This window comes from Sinohyriopsis cumingii, chromosome 17, assembly GCF_028554795.1.
Source record: "Sinohyriopsis cumingii isolate HCF-2022 chromosome 17, ASM2855479v2, whole genome shotgun sequence".
Classification (NCBI taxonomy): domain Eukaryota; kingdom Metazoa; phylum Mollusca; class Bivalvia; order Unionida; family Unionidae; genus Sinohyriopsis; species Sinohyriopsis cumingii.
The window spans coordinates 113,030,614-113,044,515 of NC_142977.1; the positions used below are offsets into that span (position 1 = coordinate 113,030,614).

The following is a 13,902-nucleotide window of genomic DNA, read 5'->3' on the forward strand; positions in this document are numbered from 1 at the left end:
TGTAGCTTCTCACTGAACTTGTGTGTATCATTTTTGTTTGTATCCTTTGTGTAGCTTCTCATTAACTTGTGCATATCTTTTTTTTTGTATTCTTTGTCTAGCTTCTCATTAACTTGTGCATATCTTTTTTGTTTGTATCTTTTGTCTACCTTTTCATTGAACTTGTGCGTATCGTTTTTGTTTGTATCCTTTGTCTAGCTTCTCATTGAACTTGTGTGTATCTTTTTTGTTTGTATCCTTTGTGTAGCTTCTCATTAACTTGTGCATATCTTTTTTGTTGTATCCTTTGTCTAGCTTCTCATTAACTTGTGCATATCTTTTTTGTTTGTATCCTTTGTCTAGCTTCTCATTAACTTGTGCATATCTTTTTGTTGTATCCTTTGTCTAGCTTCTCATTAACTTGTGCATATCTTTTTTGTTTGTATCCTTTGTCTAGCTTCTCATTGAACTTGTGCGTATCTTTTTTGTTTATATCCTTTGTCTAGCTTCTCATTGAGCTTGTGTGTAACTTTTTTGTTTGTACCCTTTGTCTAGCTTCTCATTAACTTGTGTGTTGTCCTGTATGTACCCTGTCCATTGATTGTTGTTGTACTCCTATCCACCTGAATGTACCTTGTGCCAAGCTTCACAGTGAACTAATATTTGTCTTGTGTTGTGTATATTTAATTTGTATTATGAGATTGACTGTTGTCAATATATGATAGGAGTTTGAACCTGTCTGACCAATATCTTTTTGCTTGTAAACAAAATATTGCATAGATAATTTTTGTACCTGATTGAATATTATATATTTAGATTATTAATATTTGTCGGTAAAATATTTATTTGGCTTCAAGTTCTAGACACAACCTTTATTCTGACCCTAGAAGATTCCAGAAATGACTTTTGTTTCAGTTTAATAGAAATTTCCATTGGGATGACCCTCATCCTAGTCCTGTTATCGTGACTTCGGTTTTGATATAATGTTTGTTTATATTAGAATTACTCATTCCTACTTTAACACCTAATTAGTGCAATCAGTCTTTTAGTTGTGTTCAGTTTTAATTATTGAGGATTTATTTATTTAAATTATTTGTTAGAATTAAAAGTGCACATTGATAATTTTCAGACTACATTACTATTTTGGAGTTATTTTGAATTCATTGAAGGACAGTTTTGGATTATATCATTGTTATACATCAAAATTTTTGTCACGTCAGCACTGTTCCGGGCTATTGGTTCATCATCACATTCAGACTGGAATTTTTTGGATCATCACTGGAATTCATTCAGAATATTCTATACGTTTGGACTTGTAATAGTATGTTTATCTCTGCTTGGGATTTAATTTACAATACTGCAAGTTATTTTTACAATTTCACTTTTTTATTCTAGAGAAAAAAATTATGTATTGAATTTTACAAAACTTTTTGGTTTTTGCTCTTTTCTGTTTAATTTAAGACCATAGAGTTGTAACACTTGTGTCTAGCTTCTCAATGAACATTGCCAGTAAACTGCATCTTGTTTGCTTAGATTGCAGGTGATGCCAGGGTTCGTCACATCCATCCTGCAGTATGAAAATGAAGTTCTGCTTAACTGCGATATCTCCCACAAAATCCTCCGATCTGATTCGGTCTTGGATCTGATGTACGACATGTTTCAACGAAACCAAAATGCATTCCATGATGAAGCAACTCGCTCCCTGGTTGGATCAATTGTCTTAACAAGGTAAAGAACAAGATAACAAGAAGATTATCAAGTTGTTGTTTGTTTTATAAAACTAGTAGATGACGTTTTAAGTGTTGTTTCTTTCATTTATTCAAAATGGAATGGATACCACCAGGTCCAGAAAACAAGAACAGATACCGGTAAAATGCATCTTCCAGGTAAAATTACAGGTTAGCATCCACTTTCATATTTAAATACTGGAACTATCAGTGCACAGTGTTGAAGATCCACTTTTATATATAAGTAATGAAACTATCCTTTTATCTGCACACTTTTGATGAACTCTTTGTTATATTCGTGTAAATCTCATACCTGAAACAACATCAGTCACCAGGATTTGCACACAGTTAATTTTCAGTTCATTGTGTGTGGGGGTGGGGCTTAACATAGAACAGAATTTATGAATAGACCCATTATATCGTGTTTTAATAGCAATAATATATTACCATCTGTTATTGCATTGCTATCTGCTTTCATTTTGCTTTTCCAATGTCATTGCAGAACAAAAGACGTGATCTGAGTCTGGTTTGTGTTTTGGAATATTGTTAGTTTCTTTGAACATTTTTAATTCTCACATTTCTCAGGGTGCTTTCTATTTTCATGCCCAAATAGTAATTTGACACATACCTGTCAATTGCATACATGTTTGTATTATACTTGATATTTTCATCCTTTTCTGGTGTACATTTTGTTTGTATATGTCATTCTTTATTAAAGTTTTTTTTATACCTCTCTAGGAAAGTATTACTTTAAAAAAAATATATCTTTTTGTAAATGGTGTTAGGGTTAGTATTAGCCACCCATTTCTTGTTCCAGTTGAAGACTTTTGTATTTCCTTGAAGTCTTTCTGTTTGCCTTGGAGTTTATTTCACTCTCATTATATAAAGACCACAAGCAAATACTTGGAGGGTGTGCATGGTGCCCATTTTCTGCAATTTGGTCTGATGAGGAGTGTAATTCAGTGGAAAGCTGTTGTTCTATAGGAACAGAACGGAACCGCTTTTTACCGTTCTTTGGAGGGAATTAAATCGCATCCTGATGTAAAGAAGTCACCAGCTCCCATAAGAGATTGTTCCATGCTTCTTTCTGGGGTATGGAAAATGGCAACAGATACTTCTTGGAGGATGGAACTTATAAGCTGCCTTTATTGAAGGATCCACAATACTTGTAGGGGATGCATTTCCCAGTAGCCAGTCCTTCCAACCCATTTTGGAAGAAATGAATTCTTTTTTGCTCAATTTGACTGGTTTACAGCTCATGGGGAGCTCATTGTTGGGCATGATTTTTTCACATGGAGATATCCTGATTGGGATTCATTGCTTGACCCATCATTGACTTGTTTTTGTTATAGAGTTTAATGCCATTTTTCAGCACAAGATAGGCTATACATGGCGGCCAGTATCAGTGGTGGAGGAAGAACCCGGAAAGAACCACCAGCCCACGAGAAGCTACTGGCAAGCTTTCTCACGTACCCACGTTGGCCGAGCCCGAGACTCGAACCCACGCAGACAGAGGTGAGATGGCAATGATCCGTAACGGTGAGCATTTTAGACCACTCGGCCACTCTGGGCCCCATCATTGGCTTGTGACAGAGCATTGGTCAGTGGGAAGTGTTTTAGTAATGATCATCATGTGTCTCTCACTGGTCATCAGGCGTCACTCGATTGAGGCAGGTCGTCGGGTGTCTCGCCGTGGGGGCAGGACCTTAGGTAAGGTGATAAATACTGGTCACCAAGAACAAGGCATCAAGTCATGAGTACCTGTCTACAGTTCCAGTTCATAATTATTCAGCGTAAGTTACACATGTAGACTATTTGAAGCAAGTGCTGAATGTGAATAATTTTTCAGTACAGTTTGTGTTTATATTCTGGTTCTAATCCATATGGATTTTGCCCAGCTGTAGAACCAGGTTTGTAGCAAGGATAAATGTATCTTTTTCCCATGTGCTGTAATTCTGGCATGTAGTATATAGATTATACTCTTTACACCCAAATTGCACTTTTTTGACACTTATAATAGCAATAGTTACGCTGAAACCTCTCATGGGGATGGCATGTATATTGCTGCTTTGGAGGTGGCAAAGGGTTTTGCTGGAACATGGTAAAAACTTTTTGAGGGCCTGTTATGTCTAATTTGTGTTGTTTGTTTTATTATTCATTATGTGGGTTCTGTAAAATTTTATCTTGTAGCTGATGTTCAAAAGCGAATTCGTTGGCTACCTGAGCAGAATCATCGATGTTTTTTTTGTTGTTGTTCTGTAAACAACTAATCCAAAGTATATATTTCTCTGTGGGATAAATATTCGGATCATTATCCTACTCCAGGTCAAGGACATTGTTATAATTTAAGTAACAGATCTAATAATAACTAGGATTGTTCAGCAAATTAACTTGTGGCCCTCCTCCTGTTGTTTTTTTTGTGTATTGTATTTTTATGATATTGTTTACTGGAAAATTTATTTATTCTTGCTGTAAGGTACTGCAGAGTCTTTTATATTGTATTCAGGACCATCTTTGATTTAGGCGAAATTATTTAATTCAAATCGTTTGCCTGTGGAAATACAAAGTGCACGGATATATTAACTGGGAATTATAGTGAATTCCGACAAGGACTTTGTTGAATGTATTATTGTAATTCTTCAGAGTGCTATATAATAATGTTAACTGGGAATTATAGTCGATTCAGACAAAGACTTCGTGGATTTTAGTATTGTATTTCTTCAAGAGACTGTTTGCACATCATTACAGTTCAGGCAATTTGTTAATTAGTACATTAGAGACTACAGGCCACTACAGGCACATCAACACCTTCAGCATTGGATATTATTTGAAATACCACAGAAGTTTATTCAGAACTTTATTAAGACTTGTGTTAGAAATTCTTAGTTTATTTGGGGTTCAATTTGCAATACAGTAAATTATTGTTACATATTCACTTCGTACTCTAGGGGAATTTTTGTGTGGAATTTTACAAAACTTTCATAGAAGAGGGAAAAAGATCAACTTCTCTATAAGAACAGTGAACTTTGGCTATATATAAAAAGTGTATGGTACATAACAAATTTGAAAACTCTATGACTTGGGGAGGCTTACAAAACTGAAATTTTGTCACCAATCTTGGGAAGCAACGTATCATACAGTATTTCTTTGAAAGGTGAAGTTGTGGCACAAAATCTAAGGACTTTTGGCCTGCCATTAAAGCCTTTTTATGATCAAAAAATAAAGGTTCAGATTATAACATCATTCTTAAATGTATGGAATTTTCAATGAATACTTGGCAAAAAAATGTGTCTTTTGGAGCATAGCACTTTTTTCCCCAGGGTAAAGAAAAAGAATAAAATAACTTGCCTACCTACCTTAATTTAAAAACAAGTGAAATAGGGAACACGCACATTTTATTTGGCCCTACATAATGCAAAAAACATTGGGTCACATGAACTCCTAAATAACACTACTCAACCTTGCATACAACCTATTCATGATAATTAACCACCTGAAAAATACTTAGTTCTCAGATTGAAACATGTAGTGCCCGAACAAGTTATTTAATTATGATAAGCCTGATTCAGTTAAATCTACAGGTGTTGACAATATACCACCAAACTGCTTAAATTATGTGCACCTGTTTTATGCTCCGATATCAACAAACGTTTTAATATTTTATTGACAAAGGGATGTTGCTTCATCATCTGAAAGGAGCATAGTTAACCCCAGTATAAACAAAATCTGATTCTCTGGATGAGGGCAACTACAGATCTGTAAGATTTTACCTTGCACCTCCCAGAATTTTTAAAGGCTTCTTTGTAATCAGATATAACTGCATTTTGATAACATTTTTCATGGCTTCCTATCTACATTTAGAAAAGGGTATGGATGTCAAACAACTCCACTGAATCAAGTGGAGGACTGGAGAGGTACATTGTACAATTGTTCAAATGTGGGATCAATACTAATGGACCTATCCAAAGCCTTTGACGGTCTTCAGTACATTGTATAATAGTTCAAATGTGGGAGCAATACTAATGGATTTGTCCAAAGCCTTTGACAGTCTTCACCACAGCCTCATTGGTGAAAAAATAAAAGCCTTCTACACTGATCTAAACTGGGACTAATTGAAAACTATTTGTATAACCAAAAACAACGCATTAAACTGGAAGCTTCATATAGTAACTGGGGTATCGCCTCCAAAGGAACACCACAAGACTCAATACTAGGATCTCTGATATTTAACGTATACTGTTACACTGTAAATATGTACCTTCTGTGTACTGGTCTGTTGGATTATAAAAGCCTGTGACAGAGCTAGTGCTTTATGTATTTTACTTAGATCAACAAAGTATTTAAAAAAAAAAATTGTATCTTGTTAGCAAAGCTGTTGAATCACCATTCTGACAGGTCAAGGGTCTTCCCAACCAGAAGTTTTAATGAATCACCATTCTGACAGGTCAATGGTCTTCCCAACCAGAAGTTTTAATGAACCACCATCCTGACAGGTCAAGGGTCTTCCCAACCAGAAGTTTTAAGCAAGAGCTCTAGCAGAACTATCTGACCCATTTTAAAACTACCTACATCCCAGCTTTCACATGATATTGTGGCCAAAAGGGTCAGGAGAGGATGTCTTTGGATTCCTCCTCATTCCCCATAGAGGGGGCCCCGAGTGGCCGAGTGGTCTAAAGCGTTCGCCGTTACGGATCACTGCCATCTCACCTCTGTCTGCGCCGGTTCGAGTCTCAGATTCAGCCAATGTAGATATGTGAGAAAGCATGCCAGTAGCTTCTCGTGGGTCGGTGGTTCTTTCCGGGGTTTTCCCGGTTTCTTCCTCCACCATTAATACTGGCCACCATATATGGCCTATCGTGTGCAGAAAAATGGCGTTAAACCCCACAACAACAACAACAACATTCCCCATAGAGGAAGGTAGTCAGCCTTGGTTGTTGTACCCTCTTGTCATGTCTCCCACGTTCTGATATCCACAGTGATCTCATCTTCGGCAATCTACAAAAACAATATATACCAGTAAATATGTTTACACCTAGGCCCATGAATAAGCCAACCCCTTTTCTTCCAGGCTTTTTTTTTCTTCCTAAATTATTCAGCTTATGTATGAGTATATATGGTATGGTGGTTGATCGTTGCACAATTGCAGGCAGGCACTTGTTTAGTATTTAATTATGTTGGTTGATCGTTGCACAATTGCAGGCAGGCACTTGTTTAGTATTTAATTATGTTGGTTGATCGTTGCACAATTGCAGGCAGTCACTTGTTTAGTATTTAATTATGTTGGTTGATCATTGCACAATTGCAGGCAGTCACTTGTTTAGTATTTAATTATGTTGGTTGATCGTTGCACAATTGCAGGCAGTCACTTGTTTAGTATTTAATTATGTTGGTTGATCATTGCACAATTGCAGGCAGTCACTTGTTTAGTATTTAATTATGTTGGTTGATCGTTGCACAGTTGCAGGCAGTCACTTGTTTAGTATTTAATTATGTTGGTTGATCATTGCACAGTTGCAGGCAGTCACTTGTTTAGTATTTAATTATGTTGGTTGATCATTGCACAATTGCAGGCAGTCACTTGTTTAGTATTTAATTATGTTGGTTGATCATTGCACAGTTGCAGGCAGTCACTTGTTTAGTATTTAATTATGTTGGTTGATCATTGCACAATTGCAGGTAGTCATTTTATCTAAAATTCAAATAAGTAGATTAGGTTGAGCATTGCAAATATTTATGAATGTTACACGTTTTGTTGCTCTCAGTGCAAATTGACTGCATTTTTATTTCATTTTTAAATTGAAGGTGGGGTCCTAACTTTTTAGTTGGGATTTGTGCAGTTGAGATAATACTGAACATGTCTGTTCTCTTCACTTGTGTAGTACAAATGACAGCGAACACAAAGTAGGGGCTAACATAAATTTGATTGTTTATTGCTAAGTGTACTGATTCAGTCGATGGTAAATCAAAATTATTCCATTCAAATTGTCCTGCTATGGGCATATTCAATAGCTTGCAAGAGTGTTAGGTACTAGTTTAAGTTGTATTGCTTAATTTTCAGTTTAAGTGCATTAACCTGCAATACAGTCATGTCATTCTTTTATGAATCTTGTGTCTTTGCAGATATAATAACAGAACATACAGAGTGGATGACATAGCATGGGACAAACGACCGAGTGACACATTCAAGCTCCATGATGGCTCAGAAATTTCATATAAGGACTATTATAAAAAAGTGGGTTTTACTGTCTTTTTACAATGATAGTGAAGGTTTTCTATTCCCTTTTGTCTTGTCAGAGTTCAATTTTGGTGGGATGGGGTATTTCTGTCCATCTGGTGTCAGCATTGAAGTTTAATGTTGGTGTTTTGGTTGTTTTCTCTGACACTTTTGCTGGTAGAGTTGGTATCTAAATGTTTATGGAGAGTACCACAGCCAGTAGTGAAAACTAGATGAGGGTTCATTGAATTGTGCTTGATGCGGTATTAGGTTTAGATGAGGGTTCATCGAATTGTGCTTGATGTGGTATAAGGTTTAGATGAGGGTTCATTGAATTGTGCTTGATGTGGTATTAGGTTTAGATGAGGGTTCATTGAATTGTGCTTGATGTGGTATTAGGTTTAGATGAGGCCAAAAGATACAAAAATATGTTTCATATTGCACTGGTTTAAAATTAGGGTAGGCAGGTATTATTTTTTTCTTCAAAACATAGTGATTAGTATATATTTTGTACTTAGCGTTTCAAGTATTGGGTTAAACTGGCTCTATTGGATGCACAAATCAATTTCAGGAATTTTTTTTATATATTTGTTTTTATTACCCTTGTGGAAAAAAGTGCAAGGATCAGTAACGAAAAATGGGGATGGTCAGCCAATTGGAAGCACACATTTTTTTGGGCCTCAGTTTCTCCTGCGCTGTTGCTTGCTAACCATGCAACATCGGGAGTACAACACCCATCAGTGAAAACTTCGGTAATGTTACTTTTATTTCCCATCCACATTGAGCTAGGTCAGCCATTATGCTTATTGTTTGGACACCAGTGCCTGCGGAGACTTCAAATTTGGTTTGTGGTGGCATGATGATGAATACTATATCTTTACAATGCAGTAAGGGGTAGGGATGGTGGACTAGGCAGGTTTTACATTTAGAAAACTTGTTTTACTTTTACCCTCAGGAGGGTTGGAACTGTAAACATGGATATCAATTCCATTGTTTTTCTGCCTTGAAAAAGGCCAGTCATAATACCACGTAACTTTGGATGTCATTGAACTTCTATAACTGTTGATCTAGGAAGCCATGTTCGAGGCCCGATAATGTGTCTGAAAATGTAATAGCTTCAAGGCCAATTATTGCGTCTCCAGGCGTACTGGTTTGTATAACTGCAGAGCTACAAAGTTGCATTCAAGGCCAGTTGTATTCACTTCAGATTCAGTTCTTGTGTCTGAAGATGTGTTAGCTTCAAAGTCAGTTGTCGTGTCTGAAGGTATTCAAGCTGTTTGTTTGTGCAGATGCTGTTACACCCCATGACTACCAAAAATAGGAACGCCTTAATACAACTTGTTCTCAAAATCACAGAACATAATTTGACAGTCTCCTGGCATAGGGCTTTTTAAGTTTGTACAGATGATGTTGGTCTGCCATCATCAAAGATGACCCTAACCCTGACTTATTGTATGCCCAGCAGAACTGACTCGATAACCCTAACCCTAAAATGACTTCTTATATGCCCAGCAGAACTGACTCGATAACCCTAACCCTAACCCTAAAATATGACTTATTGTATGCCCAGCAGAATTGACTCGATAACCCTAACCCTAAAATATGACTTACTGTATGTCCAGCAGAACTGACTCAATAACCCTAACCCTAATATATGACTTGTTGTATGCCCAGCAGAACTGACTCGATAATGTGGCTGGGTGGGTCATGATACTTGTCTGCAGCATGATGCCCCAGTGCTAGACTGCCACACTGCAGACATCGTAATGATATGACTGAATTTTTTTAAAGCTACATCAAAAATCAAAATCTCACACACTTTTCTTGCAGAGCTACGAAATTGATGTGCAAGATGTGGACCAACCCCTTTTGGTCAGCAAACCGAAAAAGAAGGATATTAGACGTGGGCAGACGGACAACTTGTATCTACTGCCAGAGCTTTGTAAGATGACTGGTGAGTTTGCAAATCAAAAACATCTTGAAAAGAGTCCGTTTCTTGTAGCAGAAACTTGTTGGGGCTGGAATGATAAATAAATAAAAGGCATTTCCAGCATTTTTATTGGTAAGAGCTTACTTCTGGGTATTTATCCTAAAGTCATCTCCTTGTGTAACCCAGTAGCTAGGGTATATCTCTTTAACCCATCTCCCTTGTGTAACCCAGTAACTAGGGTATATCTCTTTAACCCATCTCCCTTGTGTAACCCAGTAGCTAGGGTATATCTCTTTAACCCATCTCCCTTGTGTAATTGTCGTTAGTGTAATTACCTTTAACTCCTTCCTTTTTGTGTAACCTTGCAGTTAGAATGTCTTTTTAACCATTTCCTCCTTGTGAAACCATGTGTAATTCCCTTTAACTCATCCCCCTTGGGTAGCCTTGTAAAGAAGGTATTTCTTTTTAACCCATGCTCCCTATTTAGCCTTGTAGCTAAGGCGTTTATATTTGACCCATCCTCTTGTGTAGCCTTAGATATAAGGTATTTCTTTTTAACCCATGCCCCTTGTGTAACCCAGTAGTTCGCATATTTCTCTTGAATCTGTCCCCCTTGTATAACCCTGTAGTTGTTATTTCTCTTGAATCCATCTTTGTATTGCCCTGTAGTTAAGTTATTTCCCTTGAATCCTCCTCCCCCCCCCCCCCCCCCCCCCCGTGTTGCCCTGTAGTTAGGTTATTTCTTTTGAATCCATCTCTGTTGCCCTGTAGTTGAGTTATTTCCCTTGAATCCATCCCACCCCCTCTTGTGTTGCCCTGTAGTAAGAGCATATTCCTAGGTATTAAATATAACTGATAGTCATGGCTTTGAAAATGGAATTTTGTTTCACTGTTACCATTTAACAGTAAAGTTGAAAAGGGATATGTTTCACTGCTACCATTTAACAGTAAAGTTGAAAAGGGATATGTTTCACTGTTACCATTTAACAGCAAAGTTGAAAAGGGATATGTTTCACTGTTACTATTTAACAGTAAAGTAGAAAAGGGATATGTTTCACTGTTACCATTTAACTGTAAAGTTAAAAAAATTTCCAGAAGTTATTTTTAGGAATCCATTTTAATTGTATTGTCGTCATCTCTTGCCATGTGTAGCTGAAGCTCATTAATTCCAACTCAGTGCAACTACATGAATGACATCTAAGCATCTTCATGATGGTATAAATAGTTGCTGCTTAAAACATGGCTTAGGGTATTAGTAGTATTTGTTCTTGTCGAGTATGTCAGCACAATACTAAATCTTTGACTTTTTAAATTTTAAATATCTGCTGTGATTCTCTGGATCTCATTGTAAGAAAGACTATTTGCATAGAAAGTGCTAGTCCAAATGGCAGGTGTGTGGCAATGATAGATATTTATAGTTCCGTTACATTATTGAAAGGAAAATAAGATGTCACTTAAGTAATAATACAAATACAGTGGTCATTATGAAAAGGGGGAGTGGGAAGATTACTTCACTAAAACCTTTTTCTTTGTAACTCTACTTGTTTTGCAGGCTTGACGGATGAGGCCAGAGCAGACTTCAATGTGATGAAGGATGTTGGTGCACACACTCGTGTGGCCCCTGAAGGCAGAACAAAGACACTCACAGCATTTGTACAACAAATCAACAGGTCCTTTTATCTTTTTATTGATTCTTGTTAATAAAGTTCTTAGGCTCCTACCATATCTTCAGTGGGACCACATAATTACTCATGACTTGTCACATCATGCTGGTTGCAAATTTGTCTTGTTCAAATTTTGAATGGTTCCATTGATTGAATGGGTACAAGTCTTTAGATGAAACAAGCTGGAGTTGCCACTAAAATATTGTCGAGTTTGAGCAGCTGTTTGAACTTTGCATTTTAATTTTATCTGTGTGCATTAGTCACATTTATAAATTTTTGACAGGCAACTAGAAAAGAGTCCCAATTTATTTTCTGTCCTTTGTACCATATATGATTTTGAAATGTAATCCGGCAGAATTTTTTTGATTTCTCCTTTGTCTAATTAAGATCCATGCATAATAATTGGCCAAATTCATGCATAATAATGAACAAGATCCATGCATAATAGTAAGCGAAATTCATGCATAATAATGAACAAGATCCATGCATGAAATAATAAGCAAAATTCATGCATCATAATGAGCAAGGTCCATGCATAATAATGAACAAGACCCATGCATAATAATGACTAAGATTTATGCATAATAATGATCAAGTTCCATGCATAATGAACAAGACCCATGCATAATAATGAGCAAGAGTCATGCATGATAATGAAAAAGATCCATGCATGAAATAATAAGCAACATCCACATATGATAATAGCAAGATTCATGCATAATAATGAACAAGATCCATGCATAATATGAGCAAGATCCATGCATAATAATGAGCAAGATTCATGCATAATGTTGAGCAAGATCAGTGCATGATATTGAGCAAAATCCATGTATGATATTGAGCAAGATCATGCATGATATTGAGCAAGATCCATGCATGATATTGAGCAAGATTCATGCATGATGTTGAGCAAGATTCATGCATGATATTGAGCAAGATCCATGCATGCTATTTGAGCAAGGTCCATGCATGATATTGAGCAAGATTCATGCATAAGAACGAACAAGATCCATGCATGATATTGAGCAAGATTCATGCATAATAACGAACAAGATTCATGCATGATATTGAGCAAGATTCATGCATGATAATGAACAAGATTAATGCATGATATTGAGCAAGATTCATGCATAACAATGAACAAGATTCATCCCTGATATTGAGCAAGATTCATGCATGATATTGAGCAAGATCCATGCATGATATTGGCAAGATTCATGCATGATGTTGAGCAAGATTCATGCATGATGTTGAGCAAGATCATGCATGATATTGAGCAAGATTCATGTGTTATATTGAGCAAGATTCATGCATGATGTTGAGCAAGATCCATACATAATATTGAGCAAGATCATGCATGATATTGAGCAAGGTCATGCATGATATTGAGCAAGATCCATGCATGATATTGAGCAAGATCCATGCATGCTATTGAGCAATATCCATGCATGATATTGAGCAAGATTCATGCATAAGAACGAACAAGATCCATGCATGATATTGAGCAAGATTGATGCATAATAACGAACAAGATTCATGCATGATATTGAGCAAGATTCATGCATGATAATGAACAAGATTAATGCATGATATTGAGCAAGATTCATGCATAACAATGAACAAGATTCATCCCTGATATTGAGCAAGATTCATGCATAATAATGAGCAAGATTCATGCATGATATTGAGCAAGATCCATGCATAATGCTGACAAGTAAATGAATGAGAAGCTTCAGGAGCTTAAAAATTCCATATAATGGAAATGTATTGGTCCTAGGACAGGATATTGTATGTAGTGTACAGTGTATTTTATATTAACTGTGTACAAAACTGCAGGCCTAAATATGACACTGGCTAAAGTTTTAAATTTCTTTAATGGATTATTTGCTAGGCAGTGTGCAAGAGGACATTTTAGTGGAAATTTCTTGGCACTTGCAAAAATGTTTTTAATTTTTTGTTGAATTTTCACTTTATTTTAATTTTATTTAGTAACTAACTCAAAAGCATACTTAATCAAATTTTAATAAATTCATGCACACCATGAAGATAATCTTGTTGTTGTTTTAGGTTTAAATGCCATTTTTCAGCACAAGACGTGCTGTACATGGTGACAGAAGAACCCGGGGAAAACCCCCGTAAAGAACCACCGACCTTCGAGAAGCTACTGGCAAGCTCTCACATACCTACATTGGCCGAGCCAAGAGATAATATTGTAACTGATTTGTAACTTCTATCCCTGTATCTATCCACCCTAATTTTAAAACCAGTGCAATAGAAAATGCAGAAGGGGGGGAAGGGAGTGGGCATCAAGATATTGGACCAGTTTGAGAATGCGTGAGGTCCATGCATATTCATTTTGTGATTGGCCAAATTCATAAGTCGTATTTA

The 13,902-nt window shown here is 36.5% G+C and overlaps 1 protein-coding gene across 2 annotated transcripts in view; it reads left to right on the top strand.

Annotated features, from left to right (window-relative positions):
* LOC149779685 (piwi-like protein 1) overlaps positions 1-13,902 on the top strand; it is a 105,443-nt gene that overhangs the window by 48,658 nt on the left and 42,883 nt on the right. For both annotated transcript variants that reach the window (XM_089940529.1, XM_089940527.1), the window contains exons 7-10: positions 1,513-1,707; positions 7,827-7,938; positions 9,751-9,874; positions 11,403-11,520. In XM_089940529.1, coding sequence (XP_089796655.1) covers positions 1,513-1,707; positions 7,827-7,938; positions 9,751-9,874; positions 11,403-11,520 — 549 coding nt within the window. The remainder of the gene's footprint in view (positions 1-1,512; positions 1,708-7,826; positions 7,939-9,750; positions 9,875-11,402; positions 11,521-13,902) is intronic.